The 24641-nt window shown below is 44.9% G+C and overlaps 1 protein-coding gene across 1 annotated transcript in view; it reads left to right on the top strand.

Moving 5' to 3' along the window:
• The first annotated feature begins 282 nt into the window (after positions 1–282).
• MINDY4 (MINDY lysine 48 deubiquitinase 4) overlaps positions 283–24641 on the top strand; it is a 118456-nt gene continuing 94097 nt past the window's right edge. The window contains 5 exon segments of the mRNA NM_001080319.3: positions 283–407; positions 6463–6582; positions 12569–12804; positions 16247–16493; positions 20680–21107. Coding sequence (NP_001073788.2) covers positions 345–407; positions 6463–6582; positions 12569–12804; positions 16247–16493; positions 20680–21107 — 1094 coding nt within the window. The 5' untranslated portion in view covers positions 283–344.

The raw sequence follows: 24641 nt of genomic DNA, 5'->3' as shown, positions 1-24641 counted from the left end.
CCCCATTCACACCTTGAGAGATGGGGACTCAGACTGGAACAGTAACTTGATCCAGGAAACCCAGAGGGACAAGGCCAGTGCCAGGACGCACAAGTCGGGAGCCCCTGGCCCGGTCCCTGGGATGCATGGGATTTGTGCCTTCTGGTTTCTGCTTCCCGCTCTCAGAGCAAGTTTAAAGGATGCTCCTCCCCTTTCCTCCCGTCTTCCCAACCCGCTCACTCCCAGGGGAGGGGCGGAGTTCCCGGGCCCTGCTGACACCGTCACCACGGCAACGCGGCCATACTGGCCGCAACGGACCGGGGGTCTGAGTCTTCGGCGCTGCGGCCTCGTGGCTAAAGCGGAGCATGGACACCCTCTTCGTGGAGGAGGTGGCGGCCTCCCTGATTAGGGAGTTCCTCAGCAGGAAGGTACGTGGCGCCACCCTTATAGTTATGGGAAGTTGCTTGATTGTGGGGGTGGGTGAGGGGAGCAGTCTGGAGACTCTCCGGCCCTGGAGACCTTTTGGGAGGGAACCCTTCCCCTGCCCGCTGCCTGCCCTAGAGATGACTGATGTGAGAGCCCCTTTCCCCGGACTTTGGGAACTACATTTCCCAGGAGCCCTTTCTGTGTCCGCTCACTTCCCGTAAGCAGGGACAGGATAGCGGCCGCCCTTAGAGGTATCTCTCCCTTCCCGGCTCGCGAACACCGGGCCTGCGCCCCACTCATTTTCTTAAAGTTCCCGAGGCTCTGGGAGCCCAGCAGGCCGGCATGGGTGCCCAACTCTGATGTAATCAGACTTACATCCCACTAGGCAAGAACTTCCTCCCAAAGGGAACCCAGAGGGCTAAAAAAAGTTCTTGCCAGTCAAACCCTTTAGTCCTGTTCATCAGTGGGAAGGTTCAATCGAGGTCGTTTTAAGTTCTCCTGTTATCTTGTACCGGTGGCTGTATCTTCCCTGGTGGCTCAGCTGGTGAAGAATCCACCTGCAATACAGGAGACCCCCGTTCGATTCCTGGGTCGGGAGGATACCCTGGAGAAGGGATAGGCTACCCACTCCTGTATTCTTGGGCTTCCTTGATAGCTCAGATGGTAAAGAATCCGCCTGCAATGCGGGAGACCTGGATTCGATCCCTGGGTTGGGAAGATCCCCTGGAGGAGGTCATGGCAACCCATTCCAGTATTCTTGCTTGGAGACTCCCATGGACAGAGGAGCCTGGTGGGTGGCAGTCCATGGGGTGGCAAAGAGTCCAACACGACTGAGCTACTAAACACAGCAGAGCACATTATCTTGTACCAGGAGAGTTTTCGGGGAACTCAGAAGTTGGGGCGGTCCTTGGCTGTCACCTGTCCTGACAGTGGAGGTGAAGGCGGGCTGGGGAAGAGGTTGCTGGGAGTTACACCATGTATAGTAGGAGTGTAGGGAGAGTACCCATTGCTCTTACACAAGATCTCCTGGAGAAGGAAATGGCAACCCACTCCAGGATTCTTGCCTGGGAAATCCCTTGGACAGAGGAGCCTGGCAGGCTACAGTCCATGGGGTCGCAAAGAATCTGACAAAACTTAGCGATTAAACAACAACAGAAGAGGAATAATAAGACCTGCCCATGGCAGATTTATCAGAGAAGGCGATGGCACCCCACTCCAGTGTTCTTGCCTAGAGAATCCCAGGGACGGGGGAGCCTGGTGGGCTGCCGTCTATGGGGTCGCACAGAGTTGGACACGACTGAAGCAACTTAGCAGCAGCATGGCAGATTTATAGTGACGATTAATAATGATCTACAGGCAGGTTCCAGCCACTGTATCTGGCACATAGTAGGCATTCAACATCTCTGATGTGCCCCTGTTTTGAAAGTGTCTTTCTTTGCTTTTCGAAAATATATTTTTATTTAAAATGCAACGTGGCCTCAACTGTATCTGCTCTGTTTTTATGACTAATTGACCCACCATCACCTAGTCCTGGCTACACACAGGGTATCAATGATACACCCTGTGAGGATGACCACTGCCATCATTTAAGTCTGGGCTACCGAGCAGAACTCCCTGAATGTCTTCCCTATGCCTATCCTCTCTTGAGTACAAACGAAATCCAAAATTGTCAGCTGCTGTTCGAGGCTCCCCTGTAGCCTGACCCCAGCTTACCAGCCCAGTTTCATTTCCAGCTTCTCTCACATGCTTTCCCCTGTTCCTTCCCAAGTCCCATCTCCTTCAAGAGGTCTCAGGTACCTGTGGCTGGAATAACTGGCTCATTTGTCTGAGGTCTGCTCATGGGCCCTCATGTTATAGTTTATGCATCTGCCTGTCTCACTCACTAGACAGGTTCACATTGCTGACACTGAACTGGGCAGAGCCTTTGCAGTTATCTGGTTCACCTGGCTTCCTCTCTTTCAACTTTTCGTCGGGAGACACTAAACCCCAAGAGGAGAAAGGAGTCTGTTACCCACAGTCACTCAGAAAGGCATGGAGAGCTGGGACTGCAGCCCAGATCGGCCGCTTTCTGCTCTGGGGTGGAGACTGTGGACTCTCCTTGTGGCTTGGTGCAAAGCAGGTACCTACCTACCTAACCAAGAGAGTTCCCATCCTGATGTGAGGTACCTTCCAGGTGCCTGTTTATTTTCTCAAACCCTCATAACAGTGCTGAAACACACGTATAATTATTCCCTTTCACAAAAGACTATGATCAGACTGGGAGGTGAATAAACTTGCCTGGGGTGAGCGGATCAGATCATGCCACTCCTCTGCCCAAAACCCCCGGTATGTTTCTTTTGCAATTAGAATAAATCCCAGGAAAGGCCTTGCCCAGGCCTACCAGGCTCCCTACAACCTGGCTGCCAGCTCCCCTTTGAACCTCACCTTCTACTGCTGCTTTCTTTACCCTCCATCCTACATCATGCCCAGGTATGCTGGCCTCCTCCAAGTGTGATCCCTCCACAGGGAGAATCAAGACAGTCTCCTGGCAATGGCGGCATCCACCAAGCTCGTGCCCCAGCTGCACTCTCCTGCAAGCACGTGTCCTAGCCTGCCTCCACCACCTCTTGCAAGTGGTCATGCCCTAAGCCTGTCGTTTCCATAATCTCAGTTCCAAGCATCCCATCATCCTCACTTCCAGCTCATTCCCATCAGCAGCCCAATATAAACTATTCTTCAGCCTCACTCCCATCTCCATTCCACTGTTCTTGCCAACTTTTCATGGTCCCTCAGCCCTCCTGTGGCCTCTCCCCACGTCTTACCCACACATCACCCCTCAACACCCTGCTCAGCTCCCTTGTCTGTCTCTCCCTTCTTTATATTTGGCCTACTGCTTGCTTGCACTGCTCAGCTGAATGAGGCTGGGGAAAAACACACCGTTATGTTGACGGTTTCACGATCAATTCATGGTCTCTCACTCCTGTGATGTCTCAGAGATGCCTGCCCACCTGGTTATACTTCTCCAGTCTTGTTCTTAGTCACTCAATTGTTTCTGACTCTTTGTGACCCCATGGACTGTAGCCCGCCAGGCTCCTCTGTCCATGGGATTTCCCAGGCAAGAATACTGGAGTGGGTTGCCATTGCCTTCTCCAGTCTCCAATCTTAGATGGACATTTCACACATCTCTCTCCTCAAACTCCAGAGCCCCTTCCCCCTCTTAATTTCACTGAGAAAATAGAAGCATTCATGAGAAAACTCCATCATGCCGGACCACTACAGTAACTAACCCTCTTGGGCCTGAACCATCTGCCCCATTCTCCCTCCTGCTCTTAGGAATGAGTTCTCCATCCTCTGGGTAAGGCCAAGCCCCCGCTGTGTGCCTGTCCTCTCTGTGTGCTCCAGGACACTGGTGCAGTTACCATCCTCTCTCTCTATCGAATCATACATTTTTGCCTTCTCTACTGGGTGGATCCTATCAACATGTAAACATGCTTCTACACATCCCATCTTGACCCCCAAGCCCTTCCAGCTACTAGTCTATTTTTCTTCTCCCTTTTATAGCAAAACTGTATGAAAGGACTATGTATGCCCTGATTCTAATTCTGCTCCCTGTTTTCTCAAACTTTAATCAGGCTTTTGTCCCCATCAATCCATGGAGACAGCTCTTGTCAGGTTCATCAGTGACTTCTTATTTTTAGTCTTTACATTTACTGATCTAACAATCGTGTTGAACTCAGTTGGTTATGCCCTTCTTGGAAAACTCATTCTCCTTGGCTTCTGGAGGTCACCTCCCTTTTGCTTTTCCTTCTGTACCTCTCTGGTCACTCTTTCTTGGGTTCTTGGCAAGTTCCCTGTGGCTTCCGGAGCTGTGCATGTGAAAGTTGCTCAGTTGTGACCGAGTCTTTGCAGCCCCATGGATTGTAGCCTGCCAGGCTTCTCTGTCCATGGAACTCTCCAGGCCAGAGCACTGGAGTGTGTAGCCTATCCCTTCTCCAGGGGATCTTCCCAACCCAGGGATCAAACCCAGGGCTCCCTCATTGCAGGCAGATTCTTCAGCTGAGCCACAAGGGAAGCCCAAGAATACTGGAGTGGGTAGCCTATCCCTTCTCCAGCAAATCTTCCCAACCCTGGAATTGAACTGGGGTTCCCTCATTGCAGGCAGATTCTTTACTGTCTGAGCCCCCAGGGAAGCCATGTGCGTGCCAGTGGATTTAAAGACTTAGTCTCTGACTCTCTTCTCTTCTCATTTTTTCAGCCACTTCCACCACTGTTGTGGGTTCCATTACTGTCGACATGCTGACAGTTTCCAAATGTCTGTCTCTAGCCAAGACCTCTCCTTGAACTCTTACATTCTTTCCAACTGCCTAGTTTACATTTCCACTTAGATATCCAATAAACATCTCAACTTCACACATTCAAAACTCAATTCCTGATTCTTTCTACCTCCTGCAATTTTCCCCACTTCAGTAAGTAGCATCACTAACTGTATGGTTGGCTGGGCCAAAGCCTTTAGAACTATCCCTGGCTCTTTCCTTCTTGTGCAGCTTGCATGCAGTCCATCTGTACACTTGTGGGCTTTACCATCAGAGCACATAAAGAATGTAACTACTATTTACACTTCTGCTACAACTACCCTGGTCCAAGTCACCTCCATCTTTCGTGTGAATTGTTCTATAGCTTCCTAGTCTTAATGCTTAATCCCCTGTCCCATATAGTCTGTCCTCAACCTAGAAGCCAAGCAGTCCTTTGCAAATAAATATGTTAGTTCAGAATGCTCCTTTTTCCCCAGTCCTCCAGTAGGCTTCCCATTTCACAAAAGCCAACAAGGCCTTTGCTTAGCAAGCTCTGGGCAACCTCTCTGACTTTATTTCCTGTCACTTTCCCCTAGTTTTATGGCTCTAGCTATACTGGCCTCCTTGTAGCTGCCACAGGGCCTTTGTACTTGTCATTTGGGTGAGCTCTATGAGGGTCAGGACTTTGGTCTTTTCACTCCTCTGCCTCTAGCAGACAAACTGGTGGACTAGTGGCTTGTTCCTTTCATTTCACAGATCGGAAACTGGAAAACAGGAGTGAGCACATGGATGATGGTCAGTAAATAGCTGACTAGAAACTTCCTTTTTATTCTCTTTGATTCAAGGTGGCATGCATATGTCATTTCACAAATTCTTCTTGGCCCAGCTCATGGCAGGTAGCAGTTTTTTTCTTGTTTTCCCAGCACTGAGAGCCTCTGCAAAATTCTGAACACAAAGCCTGGGGGAGCCTCTGAAGCCTGGCTCACACTGAGGTCTGGATCCATCAAGAGCAAGGGGCTCCCTTAGCGCCAGGCTGATCTGCGTGTGAGGCATCTCCCATTCTTCTGCCTTTCAGTGATCATCACTGTCTGGGGAGGTGGGCAGGCTGCAGCTGCTGTGGTTGTTTTCAAAAGAAGGAGCCAGACTCTTAAGGGGCCCCAAGGGCTGGGCCTTTTGGGAGTTCAGGGCTGGAGGATGGAAAGCAGCTGCGCTGGGACACAGCAGACATGTCCTTTGAGTCACCACGTGCTTCCTGTGAGTCTGGCTCCTGGTGTCATCTCCTCACAGTCCAGGATGGTCAGATCTCCAGCTATGTGAGTCCACTCTGTTACGCTGGACAAATCAACGCTGGCGCCCCATCTGCAAAAAGAAGGGAATGACTGTTGGCCTTTTGCTTATGTATTTCCTCCTGTTTATTTTTAAAGCTTCATATCCCGTGGCCCCAAATCTAAGCCAAACCCTGCGCTCCTGAGCCAGTGGTGGGCAGCGAGACAGTTACCTCCATTTTGCTTTCTTTTTCTCTAAAATGTGCTGACAGCTTCAGCCTGAGCTCCACCCACAGGGTGGCTGTAGGATTCGGAGTAATAATCATGAAGATGATGTCAAGTGTAAAAGTTATGTAAGAGTAAATTCTTAAGTCAGTTTTCAGTCCTCCCAATATACTGTGAGGAAGGTGGGAGAAGATGACGGTAATGAACATCAGCAGTCTTTTTGTTGATCCTCTGCGTCAGAGCTGGGAAGGTTTAGATTTAAAATGGTAAATAGTGATTTAGAGTACTTCCCTCAGGGCTTAAAGAAGACGTATGTGACCATGGACCAGGAACGCCCACGCTCCGATCTCAGCATAAACAGCAGAAACGATCTCCGAAAGGTTTTGCATCTTGAATTCCTCTACAAGGAGAACAAGGTACATACTTTCAAAGTGTGGTGGGGAGTTTTGGAACGGATTTTGGCAATGTCACAGTACTCACGAGCCCTGCCAGGTCACCAGAGACCAGTGGCTAGAGGCTTGCCGCACCTGCGGTCAGGGAGAAACAGACAAATCCCGACTGTGTGCGGGTTTCTAGCTTCTGTCTGCCCCACCCCACTGTCAGCACGCATGCACTGTATGGGGCTCATTTTTGCACCCAGGCCTGAGCCTGTTAACAATTATTCCCTGTGCTCCTTCCCTTCCAGAGAGACTATTTTTAGTAAGACTGTACTGAAGAATATAGCATTCAGTTATGCTAAAATTTTCCATTCTTTGCCTCCTGAAAAAGGAATGGTTTTCCTTCTTCAGCTCGGAGTAATAACTTTTTTCTTAAGGCCACTGTGACATTTAATTCAGGCAGATGGGGGGTTTGGGTTCAGCTAACCCAGATGTGTTGAAGTTGAGATAGCAAATGGAACAGGTACCTCCTTGGGTGGTGATGGGGGTGCTTACTTGACCCCCCTCCTCGATCCCCCCACCGTCTGTTATAAGCCTTCAGAACGCTGCATAGTTTTCTTCTGTTGTGCTTATTACGCTTATAATAGAATATTTGTGTGGGTGTTTACTTAGGATCTGCCTCCCCCACTACTCTGGACGCTTCAGGATACCGGTTGTATCCCCATACTTCACCATGATGCTTGATGATGTGGTAAATAGTGTGTATTTATGAATGAATGAATGAATGAGCAAGTGAATGAAAATATGAATGAATGAATAAAAATACCGTTCTGAATTAATTGCTCTTTCTATTAGAAGAGAGAATCTTATGATTTGACTTTTTGACCAAAAATGAGGCACCATGTGAGAGTTGTGAGTTAAGTTTTATTTGGGGCAAAGTGATGACTGCAGCCTGGGAGGCAGCGCCTCAGCGCTGAGAGACTGCGCCAAAGAGGTAGTGCCGCCGCCACTGCTAAGTCGCTTCAGTTGTGTCCGACTCTGTGCGACCTCATAGACGGCCGCCCACCAGGCTCCCCCGTCCCTGGGATTCTCCAGGCAAGAACACTGGAGTGAATTGCCATTTCCTTCTCCAATGCATGGAAGTGAAACATGAAAGTGAAGTCACTCAGTCGTGTCCCCATGGACTGCAGCCCACCAGGCTCCTCCATCCATGGGATTTTCCAGGCAAGAGTGCTGGAGTGGGTTGCCATTGCCTTCTCCGAAAGAGGTCGTGGGGAAAGGGCAATATATAAGATTTTGGTGAAGCAGGAATTCAGTGCAATCAAGCGCTTACTTTACAAGAGATTTTCTGCTAGTCACAAGGAGCTGATGTCATCATGAAGGGTTTTAATGCTTTTCTACGTATGAGGTACAAGGATTAGGATCCTGAAATCAGTTCCTAAAAATATTTCAGTATCCTGAAAATATCAGTTCCTGAAAACTGTCTTAAGACTTGTTCTACCAGTTTCCCTGGAGCACAGAGTGCCTCACTCTCCACCCTGAACTCCCTCAGGGTGTGCCAAGAGCTGCAGCAGCACAGGGGTCAATCTCCACAGAGGCAGATGGCAAATGCCCTTAGCAAGCACCAATTTATAGTTGACAGATTCAAGAACAGGCTCTCCAGCAGATGTTGCCTTGTGGGAGGGCGTAGTGACAGAGGTGGAAAGAACCTCATGGACATGTTGTTCAGCGTTTATCACAAGTGGCAGCCAGGTGAAGTCTTTCCAGAAGTCCTGGAAAGACCTTTGTGCTCTGGGTCCTGTGGTGACACGCGGGCCCCTCCATCTCCTGTACGCACTTGGTTGAAGTCCTGTAGACAGAAGACTACTGCCCAGGTAGCAGACACTCATCAGTCATCCACCAGCTCTCTTACAAGGCAGGAGAGTGCTTTGTACATTTTACAAAGATTTTTTTTCCAGAGAGAGTGAGACAGTTAAGCAGAAAATTCAATTAACCATTGTGGCACAGTGAGATTTTTGTGAAGATGCACCTTTAACCTAACTTCCCAGAAGCATCTTTGTCATTCAAGTTATTTTTATTTCTTCACTGTAGTGTGGTCTCCCTAAGGTAGCTATTATCTTAAGATCCTTAAGATATTTTCATTCAGTTCAGTTCAGTTCAGTCACTCAGTCGTGTCCAACTCTTTGAGACCCCATGAACCGCAGCATGCCAGGCCTCCCTGTCCATCACCAACTCCTGGAGTCCACCCAAACCCATGTCCATCTAGTCGGTGATGCCAACCAACCATCTCATCCTCTGTCGTCCCCTTCTCCTCCCGCCCTCAATCTTTCCCAGCATCAGGGTCTTTTCAAATGAGTCAGCTCTTCGCATCAGGTGGCCAAAGTATTGGAGTTTCAGCTTCAACATCAGTCCTTCCAATGAATACCCAGGACTGATCTCCTTTAGAATGGACAGGTTGGATCTCCTTGCAGTCCAGGGAAGAGTCTTCTCCAACACCACAGTTCAAAAATATCAATTCTTCAGCACTCAGCATTCTTTATAGTCCAACTCTCACATCCATACACGACCACTGGAAAAACCATAGCCTTGACTAGACGGACGTTTGTTGACAAAGTGATGTCTCTGCTTCTTAATATGCTGTCTAGGTTGGTCATAACTTTCCTTCCAAGGAGTAAGCGTCTTTTAATTTCATGGTTGCAATCACCGTCTGCAGTGATTTTGGAGCCCAGAAAAATAAAGTCTGTCACTGTTTCCACTGTTTCCCCATCTATCTGCCATGAAGTGATGGGACCAGATGCCATGATCTTAGGTTTCTGGATGTTGAGCTTTAAGCCAACTTTTTCACTCTCCTCTTTCACTTTCATCAAGAGGCCCTTTAGTTCTTCTTCACTTTCTGCCATAAGGGTGGTGTCATCTGCATATCTGAGGTTATTGATATTTCTCCCGGCAATCTTGATTCCAGCTTGTGCTTCCTCCAGCCCAGTGTTTCTCATGATGTACTCTGCATATAAGTTAAATAAGCAGGGTGACAATATACAACCTTGATGTACTCCTTTTCCTATTTGGAACCAGTCTGTTGTTCCATGTCCAGTTCTAACTGTTGCTTCCTGACCTGCATACCGGTTTCTCAAGAGGCAGGTCAAGTGGTCTGGTATGCCCATCTCTTTCAGAATTTTCCACAGTTTATTGTGATCCACACAGTCAAAGGCTTTGGCATAGTCAATAACACAGAAATAGGTGTTTTTCTGGAACTCTCTTGCTTTTTCGATGATCCAATGGATGTTGGGAATTTGATCTCTGGTTCCTCTGCCTTTTTTAAAACCAGCTTAAACATCTGGAAGTTCACAGTTCACGTATTCCTGAAGCCTGGCTTGGAGAATTCTCAGCATTACTTTACTAGCGTGTGAGATGAGTGCAATTGTGCAGTAGTGTGAGCATTCTTTGGCATTGCCTTTCTTTGGGATTGGAATGAAAACTGACCTTTTCCAGTTCCTGTGGCCACTGCTGAGTTTTCCAAATTTGCTGACATATTGAGTGCAGCACTTTTACAGCATCATCTTTTAGGATTTGAAATAGCTCAACTGGAATTCCATCACCTCCACTAGCTTTGTTCATATTGATGCTTCCTAAGGCCCACTTGACTTCACATTCCAGGATGTCTGGCTCTAGGTGAGTGATCACACCATCGTGATTATCTGGGTCTTGACGATATTTTTGGTACAGTTCTCCTATGTATTCTTGCCACCTCTTCTTAATATCTTCTATTTCTGTTATGTCCATACCATTTCTGTCATTTATTGAGCCCATCTTTGCATGAAATGTTCCCTTGGTATCTCTAATTTTCTTGAAGAGATCTCTAGTCTTTTCCATTCTTTATTTTCCTCTGTTTCTTTGCAGTGATCACTGAGGGAGGCTGTCTTATCTCTACTTGCTATTCTTTGGAACTCTGCATTCAAATGGATATATCTTTCCTTTTCTCCTTTGCTTTTGGCTTCTCTTCTTTTCATAGCTATTTGTAAGGCCTCCCAGACAGCCATTTTGCTTTTTTGCATTTCTTTTTCTTGGGGATGGTCTTATTTCCTGTCTCCTGTACAATGTTACGAACCTCCATCCATAGTTCATCAGGCACTCTGTCTATCAGATGTAGTCCCTTAAATCTATTTCTCACTTCCACTGTATAGTCATAAGGGACTTGATTTAGGTCATACCTGAATGGTCTAGTAGTTTTCCCCACTTTCTTCAATTTCAGTCTGAATTTGGCAATAAGGAGTTCATGATCTGAGCCACAGTCAGCTCCTGATTATTTGATTTATCCAGTAGTTATTAGCTGTTATACAATAAATTGGAGCTTATATTTTACAGGAAAATATACTCATTAATCTGTCTATGTCATCACAATTTTCACGTTCACTCAGCTCAAAACTAGAGTGATTCTGGGAAAGCCCTGTGATTTAATGTTAATTCTAGTAATTTGTTTTCCCCTTTAACTGTACCGTAGATAAAATGCCTATATAAAACTACGGTTTTGAAAAATGGTATCCGTAGATTTGTATAAAGGCTGTATCTTTATGAGCAAAATGATACGAAAAACCACAATGTATAATTCAGGTATTTAGGGCCCCAAATCTCTCATACTGAAAGGAAAATAAGAAGGTTGAAGTAAATTATGTAATGTCCCCAACCCCCCAACTCTCTTCCCTGTAAGTTTCGTTTAGACTTAGACAAAATAATTTGGGTCCTATTCTAAAAAATAAAACTGTCCCCTGATTTTGACTGCCTGATAATTCTGTTGAGTTTGGTCATAACCTGTGGGTCTTGGTCCCAGAGTTCTACTACATAGGTCAGGGAAATTGTAAGGGGGAAAGACTGGATACACCCAAGGGTTCCCTCTGTGCTAGGCTCTTTATCAGGCACTTTATCGCTCTGACAGCAAACTCTCCACCTGCCCCATGCCTGGTTGCCTTTCCGAAGGGCCTGAATGTTACCTGGCAGGTGGGGTGCTGACTGCCACATGGTCTAGCTCCTGAGACCAGCTTGGATAACTCTGTCTGTGTATATTACTTAGGTGAATGTCTAAAAGGAATCAGGGTTCTAATCTTGGCGATTCTGGTTTAGTAAGACTCAGCAAGGCCTGAGAATTTGTGTTTGAAAAAAACCTTCAAAGGTAATATTTAGTGCTGTCAGGGTAGGGGAGTACTGACACCACTTGTTTCCAAAATCTACTACCAAAGAGTTTCATTTTATCTTTTTTAAAGATTGGGACATAAACGGAGTCAATCCTGACTGCTCTCTGTGCTCTTGCACTAACCTTCTGCTGTTTGTCTCTGTCGTTCCTGTGTCCAGGGTTAGATGTAGAGTACACAAGCTAAGAAGGGGCTTCCCAGGTGGCTCAGTGGTAAAGAACCCGCCTGCGGCGCAGGAGCCACAGTAGACAAGGGTTAGATCCTCCACGGGAAGATCCCCTGGAGGAGGGCATGGCAACCCACTCCAGTATTTTGCCTGGAGAATGCCATGGACAGAGGAGCCTGGCAGGCTGCAGTCCATAGGGTCATAAAGAGTCGGACAAGACTGGTGACTTAGCACACACACACACGTAGCATACACAAAGAAATCATGCAGGGCCCAAATGTTTATAAACTTGTAGAATTAGTGATCATAAAGACTGAATTGTTTTTTTGAATGAAAGGATATATGTTTTATAAATTTATTTCCAGGCGAAAAAAACCAAGAGGAAATTTGATTAGGGGTGCCTCTGTTCATATCACATTTTATTACATTTGTTCACTGAATCTCCTGTCTCATGCATTGGATACTAGTTCTTTGAAGGTATTGATTTTATTTTCATCTCTGTTGCTCCCTAACACAGAACTTGACATATAATAAGTAGTTAGTGAATGTTTGCGGAGACAATGTATGGATGAGTAAGAAGTTGATAAACTATGTCAAAGAATTGCAGTGGCTGCTTTTCCCACCCTTCCTCTAAAACTGTAAATAAATTAAGGATTTTTTTTTCTTCCAATGATAGGCAAAGGAAAATCCTCTAAAAACAAACCTTGAACTCATTACCAGATACTTTCTGGATCACTTTGGAAATATTGGTAACAATGTTACTCAAGAAACAAGGATCCCCGAACTCTCAGTACCAAAGAAAAGTAACAAATTACCATTGAGAAGCTCAGAGACCACTCTGGTAAACATATACCACCTTGCAGATGAAGATGAGACTTGGAGAACATCATTGTCAGAAATAAGCAAAGCCAGGTATCTCTTCTCATTTATACTGTGGATTAGTTTCTTATTGCTTCTGTAACAAATAATGATAAACTCAGTGGCTGTAAATAGTGGCTGTTTCTCCAGAGAAACAGGACCAGCAGGAACCAATAAGATATATAAATGTGTATAGGTATAAATATACATTGGCTCCCCAGGTGGTGCTAGTGGCAGAGAACTTGCCTGCCAATGCAGCAAACGTTAAGAAATGTGTTCGATCCGTGAGTTGGGACGATCCCCTGGAGGATGGCATGACAACCATCCTCCAGTTTTCTTGCCTGGAGAATCCTATGGAGCCTGGAGAGCTACAGTCCACAGTCTAAAAGAGTCAGACACTACTGAAGTGACTTAGCACGCATGCATAAATATATGTGTGTATAAATGTTATGTATTTAAATAAAGATTTATTTTAAGTAATTGGTTCATGTGGTCGTAGTGGCTGGCAAGTCTGAAATCTATGTGGCAGACTAGTATGCTGGAAGCTCAGGCAGGTTTTCTGTGTTACAGTCTTGAGGCAGAATAACTTCTTTGGGAAACTTCTGTTTTTGTTCTTAAGGTCATCAACTGATTAAATGAAGCCCACTTATATTATCTAGAGTGATATCCTTTACTTAAGCAGCTGATTGTAGATATTAATCACATCTAAAACATATCTTCATAGCAACATCTGGACTAGTGTTTGACCAAACACTTGGGGAGCATAGCCTAAACAAGTTGACCTACAAAACTGAACCATCCTGATGTCCTAAAGCGACACCAATTTATTACCTTACAGTTGAGGTCAGAAGCCGAAAATTGGTCTCACTGGGCTAATGGCAAGGTGTCAGGAGGGTTGGTTCTTCCTAGAAACTTTGAGGGGAGAATCTGTTTCCTTCCCTTTTTTAAATTCTAAAGGCTGCCTCCATTCCTTGGCTTGTGGCCTTTTCCTCTGTCTTCAGAGCACATCATTACAACCCCTGCTTCCTTTGTCACATCTCCTACTGCGGACTCATCCTCCTGTCTCCCTCTAAGAAGGACCCCTGGGACTGCACTGGGCCCACCCAGTCAATCTATGGTAATATGCCCATCTCAGGACTCTTTTGATTTATTTTTTACTGGATATAATTGCTTTACAACATCGTGTGAGTTTCCTCTGTACAACATTTTGAGTCACTTGCGTGTAACATTTATCCCCTCCCTCTTCATCTCAAGAGTCTTAACATAATCATGTCTGCAGAGTCCCTTTCTTTGCCGTGTAAGGTAACATATTCACAGGTTCCAGGGTTTAGGGTGTGAACATCTTCAGGAGGCCGTCACTCAGCCTCCTGTGGCTGAGTTTTCAGAATCCCTGTCATGGAGCTTTGTTGTTTTTCTCTAGAGGCCATGGGAATGGACCACTTTGTGATGGAGGATACTTATGATTCAAAATGTGTAATTTAATTTCCATGGTTCAGGAGGTTCAAGGGCTTCCTTTGTTTGCATTTTCTTAAAGACAGGGGTATAGAATTCTGAGAGGCCACAGAACACTGGAGAGATGAAAAAAATCTGAAAAATAAGGCCTTTTAGAACTCAGAAAAAAAATGAAGTCGCATTCTTTTTTTAAAAAAACTATTTATTTATGTGGTTACACTGTGGAAAATTCTGAGAGAGATGGGCATACCAGACCACCTGTCCTGCCTCTTGAGAAACCTATATGTGGTCAGGAAGCAACAGTTAGAATTGGACATGGAACAACAGACTGGTTCCAAATAGGAAAAGGAGTATGTCAAGGCTGTATATTGTCACCCTGCTTATTTAAGTTATATGCAGGGTACATCATGAGAAACACTGGGCTGGAGGAAGCACAAGCTGGAATCAAGATTGCCGGGAGAAATATCAATAACCTCAGATATGCAGATGACACCACCCTAATGGCAGAAAGTGAAGAAGAACTAAAGGGTCTCTTGATGAAAGTGAAAGAGGAGAGTGAAAAGTTGGCTTAAAGCTCAACATTCAGAAAACTAAGATCATGGCATCTGCCATCTATCTGCCATGACTTCATGGCAGATAGATGGGGAAACAGTGGCTGACTTTATTTTTCTGGGCTCCAAAATGACTGCAGATGGCGATTGCAGCAATGAAATTAAAAGACGCTTACTCCTTGGGAGGAAAGTTATGACCAACCTAGACAGCATATTGAAAAGCAGAGACATTACTTTGCCAACAAAGGTCCGTCTAGTCAAGGCTATGGTTTTTCCAGTGGTCATGTATGGATGTGAGAGTTGGACTATAAAGAAAGCTGAGCGCTGAAGAATTGATACTTTTGAACTGTGGTGTTGGAGAAGACTCTTGAGAGTCCCTTGGACTGGAAGGAGGTCCAACCAGTCCATCCTAAAGGAGATCAGTCCTGGGTGTTCATTGGAAGGACTGATGTTGAAGCTGAAACTCCAATACTTTGGCCACCTGATGTGAAGAGCTGACTCATTTGAAAAGACCCTGATGGTGGGAAAGATTGAAGGCAGGAGAAGGGGACGACAGAGGATAAGATGGCTGGATGGCATTACCGACTCAATGGACATGAGTTTGGGTAAACTCTGGGAGTTGGTGATGGACAGGGAGGGCTGGTGTGCTGCGGTTCATGGGGTCACAAAGAGTCGGATATGACTGAGCGACTGAACTGAACTGAACTGGATCTTATCTGTGGCATGAGAATCTTCGATCTTTGTTGCAGCATGTGGGATCTAGTTCCCCAGCCAGGGATCAAACTTGGGCTCCCTGGATTGGGAGTGCGGAATCTTAGCCACTGGGCCACCAGGGAAGTCCTGCTCTCTTACTCTCTTAAACATACACACACATACACGTGCACCATCTTTTTTTCTTATTCTTTCTCTCTCTCAATGCCAAGCAACCCAGGAAAAGAAGCTGTTTCCATGCCTAACTTTGCTGAACTTTAACTGGGAACACCAAGTTTGCCAAAGGTCTCCATCCACCACCTTCAATAGTGTGCAGTAATGGGGCTCCACCCCTTTCAAGACTATACCATCCTCCCCCTTTATCCATGGGGGATACATTCCAAGCCCCCCAATAAATGCCCAGTACCCTGGTTAGTACTAAACCCTATATATACTATAGTTGGGGTGGGGTGGGGAACTATGGTATTGAAGGGCAACAGTTTTCCTTAATCACTGGGGTCTGGAAGAGACAAGGATGCTCTTTATGTTGACAGTTCAAGGAATCCTATCATCAGTCATCAACCCGGATTTTGTTTCTTGTTTCTGGCCTCATTTTGTAGGCCAGACCTGCCCAGATACAGAAGTCTTTTCTTTCCCTTACCTTTAATGATAAAGCTGGTTAGAAATCACCACAGATTTGTGAATGGGCTTACTGTGAGTGCCTGTGGACTGTGCAATTTATTATTATTGCTAGCAATTTCCTTTGAGGACTCTGTTTTAATGGAAATATCCCTTTTTTGCAGACACGACAGTCTTGATGGGGATGTACTTGGTCATTTTGTATCATCCAAAAGGTCCTCACACAAAAGTAGGCCTATAAAGACTGTCGCAGGTGAAAGCCCCACTGTGGCTTCTGCTTGGGAGAAGACGGACAAGCTTCCAATGTCAGAGCCTTCCTTGGACACGAAGAGGATGGGAGAGAAGGTCAGGCCAAAGTCTGGCCTGATTGTCCGAGGCATGATGGCCGGGCCCATTGCCAGCTCCCCACAGGTGGGCCTGATGCTTGAGCTATGAGCATGATGAGCTATGAGCTATGATGCTTGAGCCTGATGCTCTGAGCATGGAAATTGAGGACAGGCATGGCTTAAGGGGTGCCTGGGTTTATTTAGGGTGCCCCACAAGACAGCTCCAGAAGGGAGGATGTATATCATGGGATGGGCAAGAACAAGGGGCCTTTTATCATTCCCTAGCTCTACTGCCAGCTCTCTGTGGGGCCATGGCCTCATCACCTTCCCTGCCCTCAGTTTACCCATCTTATCAACTAGGTGGTTACCATGGTTCTATGTTCCTTTGCCGAGTGAGAACACATCGACCTAGGTTTATCTTTGCAGTTCAGGAGTGGGGGACCCAGCCAAGTCTACAGAACGTACTTTTTATTTTTAAAAACATGATAGTGAAAAGAGGAAAAAGAAATCCCAATCCTTATAGTTTGGTTTTGCTTAAAAAAAAAATTCTAAAAATTTAACACTGATGTTTTATAGACTCCCTTAAAGAGAGGCGATGGTAGGCTCCTGTCAGGTGGGAAACTAAAGCAAAGGAGAGAATGAATGTAAAAAGAGTTTGTAAAACTTTAAAAGAGAAACAGAACAACAAAGGAAAATCAAACACCAAACTCATAGTGTACTGTCAGTCAAATCAGGGAGCCTAAGCAAACCAAAAACAGGTCATCTGTGTCCACGCTGGTCACCCCACTCTCGGGGCAGCATGTGTACATGCAAGTGAGGCTTCAGGGGCAGCGCTGTTCTTCCAGCTCATCTGGAATTAAAGGCAAAAAGCAGTGGACCCTCTCTCCGCCCCTGCCTACATCTCGTGAGATTTTTGGACAAGGTCTTTAAAGGTCTTTTGGACACGGTCTCTTGGCCATGGTCTTGTTTGTTAGACCAGGTGTCCGACACACCTTTGAGATCTGGAATTTCATGGCTCAGAGGTGATCATGCAATTGGAAAAGGGAAAAGTTTCTTCATTGTCTTTTCAGAAAACTAGGGGTATTCTTTACTATTACATCAAAGCTAGACAAGTTGTTTCTTAATGTGGAATCTGAAACCATCCCAATGAACTTTTTGTGTGTTATCAGTTTTCATTGGTTTGTTTTGCACTTTGAATGAATCTTTTACCACCACATGGCTTAGTAACAGGATGCATTGGTCACCTGAAAGTTATTGTTTTATGAAGTTATATAGATTCTCTGAATGTTGACACATTTCATTATACAAGAAACCATAAAAAAAAGTCACATTTGTTAATGTCATCACTCAACTCATCAGAAAGTTTTTAAGTATCCAGAAGCCCTCAAGTTCATAATGGTAAACATGTTTCTCCAAATTCTGATTTTTAAGGTAACTTGTATTTGATCACTGGCAACAATATATCATTTGTTTCCCTTGAGTTCAATTTATTTTCAAGAAAATGCCTGCCAAAGACCTGTCTGAATTAACCGTAGTTCATCTGTCAGTGGTTCCATGAAACACAGTAGCAAGTTCAGCTCACAGCTCAGATGGCTGCATGTAGGGCTTTGCCTAGTCACAGCCGTCATCATCTGTATCCCACACAATGTTTATATATGTATCTCCTACTTTGTCACACAGACTATTAAAGAGATGTCTAACACAGGATCAAGATCGGAGGCAATTAACATTTTCTGTGCATCAGCAAGGACATTCTTAAGTGAAATTAGCATTTTTATTGTAAGTGCGGTTGAATACCTCGAGCACTGGTATAGTTGGGTGCCGCTGCCTTGATTCGTGCTGAAGGTCAGCAGGTTTTCCCACCAGTGCTTTTGGATCATCACTGCAAGCATCAACATGGTGAAAAACGCACATCATATCTTATTATTATAATGAAAGTAGTTTTGAGCTCTCTGAAAGGGTTTGGGCAGGGACCCCTAAGGTTGATGGGCTATACTTTGAGAACTGGTGGACCAGATGAATGTTAGGGTCCTATCGTACCATGACTTGCTTTTTTATATATGTATTTATTTGTTTGGCAGTGCTGGGTCTTAGTTGCGGCACGAGGGATCTTCGATTTTCATTGTGGCATGAGGGATCTTTAGTTGTGGCATGTGGGATCTAGTTCCCTGACCAAGAATTGAACCTGGGTCCCCTGCATTGGGAGCGCAGAGTCTTAGCCACTGGACCACCAGGCAGGTCCTGCCTACCATGACTTTCGAATCATCAAGTCTGTGCAGTTCAGTCCCCTTCAGTACTGAGGTGTGAGGGCGAGGGCTTGGACCTGCTTTACTACTGAGAGATTGCCACAAACTCCTCCCCAAAGAAGAAGCAGTTCTCCTCTGAGGTGCTTTTTTCCCCTGGGGTATCTGAATCTTGTGAAGGGACACTAAAGTGGCATTTCCCCAGGTTTTCTGGAAGGTGTTCTGTGGGCTTTTGAGTGCTTTGGCCATACAAGAGAAAAGAGCGAGGTTTGCTAGGTATTGCATCATTTTTTACTGCTAGGTCAGCTCTGCACTTTCGAAGGATGAGTAAGAGGCTGGGTTCCCTGCCCTTGGCCGGAAGTTTGGGTCTCCTTGGGAACAATGACTAATGTTTTCTTTGCTCTGTGGCAAGGAATGCCCTGGGTGGCTTTCGGAGGAGGTTTATGGTGCCTAGTAATTTCCACTGGGTGGGAACAGGACAGAATTAGATGTTCTTTTTTTGGCACAGGCTTTACCATTTGGCTCAGGATTATTTCTGGAATTGCTGAGATCCAGAAAAAGCTCAGCAGGTGTATTTTTGTCCCCTCCCTCTACTCCTCCACCTCAGACGGGTAACAACGTGAGTTCCCATTTTACTGGTTAATGATTGATAGAGAGGACACTTCAGTTGACTGCTCTGCAGTTCCTGCATTTTGAAAGTGAGCAAGACTTGATTGCTTACTAGGTATAGGTCACTGAACTGGGAAGCTCTGGGGACACCAGAGAGGAAGGAATAACGGCCTCCATCACTTGGCCTACTGGCAGGAAAGGGTAGGGCCGTGAGTATGCGGGGAGAGGGGCAAAGATACTAAGCAGTGGCGTTGTAACATTTGCTGGCTGCTTCAAGAGGTTGGCTCTGTGCTACTGCCGTACATGGGTCTGGGTCTTTCCTTTAGCCCTCACCGTGGTCTTGTGGGAAGTCAGCACTGCAGGTCCCCAATTGTTTATCCAAAACCTCTGGGCCAAATGTGCTTTGTAATTTAGATTTTTTTTTTTTTAAATTTCAGAAAGGAAATACAGTGCATAAACCACGTACCACAGAACACCTGAAGTAGGGTTTGATGTAGCATCCCATAAACAAAACATATCTGCCACAAAGCATATGAATATTCATGCTTGAAAAAAGACCACAAGGGAATTCCTATAATCCAGTGGTTAAGGTTCCTCACTTTCACTGCTGAGGGCCTGGGTTTGATCCCTGGTCAGGAAACTACGATACGCCAAGCCCCATGGTGTGGTGGGGTAAAAAAAAGACTACAAGTAACTTCATAACAATTAAAAAGAATTTGCCATAGGATTCCAACAGAAATGTTCACTTTTTAGAGGTTTTGGGGTTTAGAAATTACAGATAGCAGATTGTAGACAGATTAGATTACAGGAAGGGCAAGTGAGGAACAAAGAAGTTCAATGACTTGTCACAGGGGACATAGCTAGCAGGTGGTGATTCAGGAATTAGAATACATCTGACCCTGGATGGAGAAGGCAACGGCACCCCACTCCAGTACTCTTGCCTGGAAAATCCCATGGATGGAGGAGCCTGGTAGGCTGCAGTCCATGGGGTCGCTGAGGGTTGGACACGACTGAGCAACTTCACTTTCACGCATTGGAGAAGGAAATGGCAGCCCACTCCAGTGTTCTTGCCTGGAGACTCCCAGGGATGGGGGAGCCTGGTGGGCTGCCGTCTATGGGGTTGCACAGAGTCGGACACGACTAAAGTGACTTAGTAGTAGTAGTAGCTGACCCTGGAGCTCTCCCTAAGGGATGTGGGATGGGGCTGAGGCATGCTCCTGGGGTATATGCTCGTGGGGTGCTAGGAAAGCATGAGAGAAGTGGGGCCCCTGAGAGTCTCCTCAGAGGGTAGGTAGAATTTTAAGAGAAGGACTTGAGGATGGAAAAAGTGGGAAGGGAACATCATAGTCTTGAAGTAGGTTATTTCCCACCTCCTTCCAAGGGGATCCTCACCTCTGCTTTTGTCCTTGTCCCTTTCAGGATTCCCTCCGCAAACGCTCGCTGAGGCGGTCCCCGGCCTTGAGCAGTGCTACCCAGCCTCACAAGGAAGGGAGCCCACAAGAGCCCGAGCTCTCTACTCACACCTCCACCTGTCCCACCCCTCTGGAGGGACCAGCTTCCAGCACCGCCTCCACCTCTAGGAGCCCTCAGGGCCCGCTCAGCGAGCTAACCTGGGAAAAGCAGAGAACCTCGCCTGGCAGCCCGCCTCACCTACCAGGCAAAGGGCTGCTCCCCAGGGGGAGTGGCAGGTGGAGAGACCTTTCTGAAGACAGTCCAGCTGTGGACAGTGGCTCAGAGGCCATCAGAACCCCCCCGAAGTTCTCCCTGTCCAGTGGGAATGTCCCGAAGACGCAGGAGAGGCCGGAGAGAGCGTTCGAACGGCAGGGGAGCCAGCCCGCATCCCTCAGGTGAGCGTGCTATGCTCAGGTGATGGTTTTTCAGAGAACAGTCCAGTCCTGAGTGGCTCCTTGGGCTCTGAGTGCGGCTGGTGAAGTGGGGGAAGTGATGCTAGTCATTCCACCAGGGAGAAAATAGCCCAGAGCCCACACACTAGGAAGCTTTGGGGAGGTTTCTTTGGCTCTTACTTCTTCTCAAGGGTCAGGCTGATATGGTACAAGAGAGGTTGGAAGCTGGAGGTATGATGGTGAATCAGCTCCCACGAGGCTCCTTAAGGGGCAGTTTTTTAAAACCCTATCCCGAGTCCTTCTCTTTTATTCTTTCACAATGAACCTTGAGGATTCCTACACTGATTGATTTTTGAATGTTAAACCAACCTTATATTTCTGGAATAAAACACACTTGGCTATCATATATTAATTTTATATATTGTTTGATTTAATTTATTAGTATTTTGTATCAGGTTTTTGTATATAAATTCATGAAGGAGACTGGCTGGCAAATTTTCTTTCTTGGAACAACAGCCTTGTCAGATTTTTTATCTAGGGTACGATAGAAGTAGTTCCTCTTTTTTTTTTTTTTTTAATAGTCTTGAATAGTTAGTGTAAGATTGGTGTTATTTCTTCCTTAAATATTTGAGAGAATTTTCTGAGCATTGACTTAAAAGGTTTTAAATTATGAATTCAAATACAAATTTTTTAATTAAAATTATCTTTTTTTAATGTTTTTAAAATAACATTTATTTCTTAAAAGTTAGCATGTGCATAATAGGAAACCAAAAAACACAAGAAGCAAAAAAAAGTCATTCATAATCACAAGCAGTTTAGCATTTGTTTGTCTTTCTACGTATCATTTGTGTATTTTCACAACTAAGCATCCGTTTTTATGTATAATTAAACTTTTCTATTTCATTTTGTGTCAGTTTTGGCAAGTTGTATTTTTCCAAGGAATTTAACCATTTAATTTATATTTTAACTTCATGTATATAAAATTGTAATTATAAGATCATGGCATCTGGTCCCATCGCTTCATGGGAAATAGATGGGGAAACAGTGGAAACAGTGTCAGACTTTATTTTTTTTGGACTCCAAAATCACTGCAGATGGTGACTGCGGCCATGAAATTAAAAGACGCTTACTCCTTGGAAGGAAAGTTATGACCAACCTAGATAGCATATTCAAAAGCAGAGACATTACTTTGCCAACAAAGGTCCGTCTAGTCAAAGCTATGGTTTTTCCAGTAGTCATGTATGGATGTGAGAGTTGGACTGTGAAGAAAGCTGAGCGCCGAAGAATTGATGCTTTTGAACTGTGGTGTTGGAGAAGACTCTTGAGAGTCCCTTGGACTACTGCAAGGAGATCCAACCAGTCCATTCTAAAGGAAATCAGCCCTGGGATTTCTTTGGAAGGAATGATGCTAAAGCTGAAATTCCAGTAGTTTGGCCACCTCATGCGAAGAGTTGACTCATTGGAAAAGACTCTGATGCTGGGAGGGATTGGGGGCAGGAGGAAAAGGGGACGACAGAGGATGAGATGGCTGGATGGCATCACTGACTTGATGGACATGAGTTTGAGTGAACTCCAGGAGTTGGTGATGGACAGGGAGGCCTGGCGTGCTGCAATTCATGGGGTCGCAAAGAGTCGGACACGACTGAGCGACTGAACTAAACTGAACTGAACTGATAATGTCTTCTTATTGTCTTCAGTCTTCAAGATTGTCTCTGTTTCCATTCCTGATACTGGTAATTTGTGTTCTGTTTCTCAGCTAGTTTTTTAGTAGGGGGTTGTGAATTATATGCTTTTTCTTTTAAAGAAGTAACTTTTGGCTTTGTAGGTTTCTGTTCAGTTCAGTCGCTCAGTCGTGTCTGACTCTTTGCGACCCCATGAACCGCAGCACACCAGGCTTCCCTGTCCATCATCAACTCCCGGAGTCCACCCAAACCCATGTCCATTGAGTTGGTGATGCCATCCAACCATCTCATCCTCAGTGTTGTAGGTTTGGTTTCTAATTTATTGATTTTCACTCTTTCATTCTGCTTTCTTTGAGTTTAGTTTGCTATTATTTTCTATTTTATTGATATGTATCTTGAATTATTGATTCTCAGCCACTTTTTCTTCTTTATCCCTTCTTCCTCCTCCTCTTCTTTTTGGCATTTCTGATTTTAATTTCTAGGGGGTTTGTTGACTGCTATTCCAGAATTATTTTCAATATTTCTTATGTATATTAACTGCTCCCATTGAGTGTTTACTTAGTGCCTGACACTATACCACTTTTCATATATTATTATATAATTCTTAAACCAGCAAGAAGGTATTCCTCAATTTACAGATGAATCCAAAGCCCATCATACCTGTAAACACCATCTTATACTCTTCAGATTATTGTGTTTTTGTTTGTATGTTGTATATGTTTCAGGAAAGTGCATGTGTGCTCAGTCATATCTGACTCTTTACAACCCCATGGACTGTAGCCTGCCAGGCCTCTCTGTCCATGGAATTTTTCAGGCAAGAATACTGGAGCAGGTTGCCATTTCCTACTCCAGGGGATCTTTCTAATTCAGGGATCAAACCTGTGTCTTCTGAATCTCCTGCATTGGCAGGTGAATTCTTTACCATTGAATCACATAGGAAGCCCCTGTGTATGTTTTAAGCACTAGTAATTTACTTGCAGTGTTTTAAGCACTAGTAATTTCTGCAGGACTGGTATAAGATAGGCATCCTGGTTTGTAGTACTGCTGTTTTAATCATTTGCTGTGCATCTAATATGTGCCAGACATTGGTAGTACAAGGGAAGCTAAACCGATGTAGTCTATTAAGTCTCCTTGTGACCATGGATAAGCTGGGCCTACTTTGCCTAGACATTTTTTTGGCTAGTTTATTTGATACATATACATATAGAATTATTATAACTTTCTGTTGGAGAGACTTCTATTATTATGAAATTTCTCTTCATTTCTAGTAATGCTTATTGCCTTAATGTCTATCTAGGTATAGCTACCTCAGCTTTCCTTCGATTAGTGTTTTTATGGTATATCTTTTCCATATAGTCCATAAATATATATTTTTTCATATTTAAGGGTGCCAACTAAAAGCCTTTGGGGTTTACCAGGCTTTCCCCCTTTAAAAGCTAATTATTTAAACTGAACTAAAACAAAGCAGAACAAAAACAGGTGACCCATTTTTCCCACCTTCTACCCACCTCAGCCTTCTTCTTTTGTAATATCTTTTAAAGTCCAAGTAATGCTTTGTCTGTATCCCACACGTTAATACATTATATAATTATATAATTTAGTTAAATATTTTCTCATTCCTGTTGTGATTTATTCTTTTGACCCATGGGTTATTTAGACATGTATTGACTAATTAAAAGCCTTTGGGCTATTTTTCTGGTTATCTTTTTGTTGTTGATTTTTAGCTTATTTCTACATTGTTCATAATATATTCTCTATGATTTCAGTCCTTTTGATATTTGTTGAGATTTCTTTATGGTCTAGTGTATATTTAAAGTTTATCTCCTATGGGCAGCATGTATTTGGATTTTAAAAT

This window comes from Bos taurus, chromosome 4 (assembly GCF_002263795.3).
Source record: "Bos taurus isolate L1 Dominette 01449 registration number 42190680 breed Hereford chromosome 4, ARS-UCD2.0, whole genome shotgun sequence".
Lineage (NCBI taxonomy): Eukaryota > Metazoa > Chordata > Mammalia > Artiodactyla > Bovidae > Bos > Bos taurus.
Note: the sequence above shows the minus strand (reverse complement) of the source record. Positions and strands in the feature narration are given on the sequence as shown.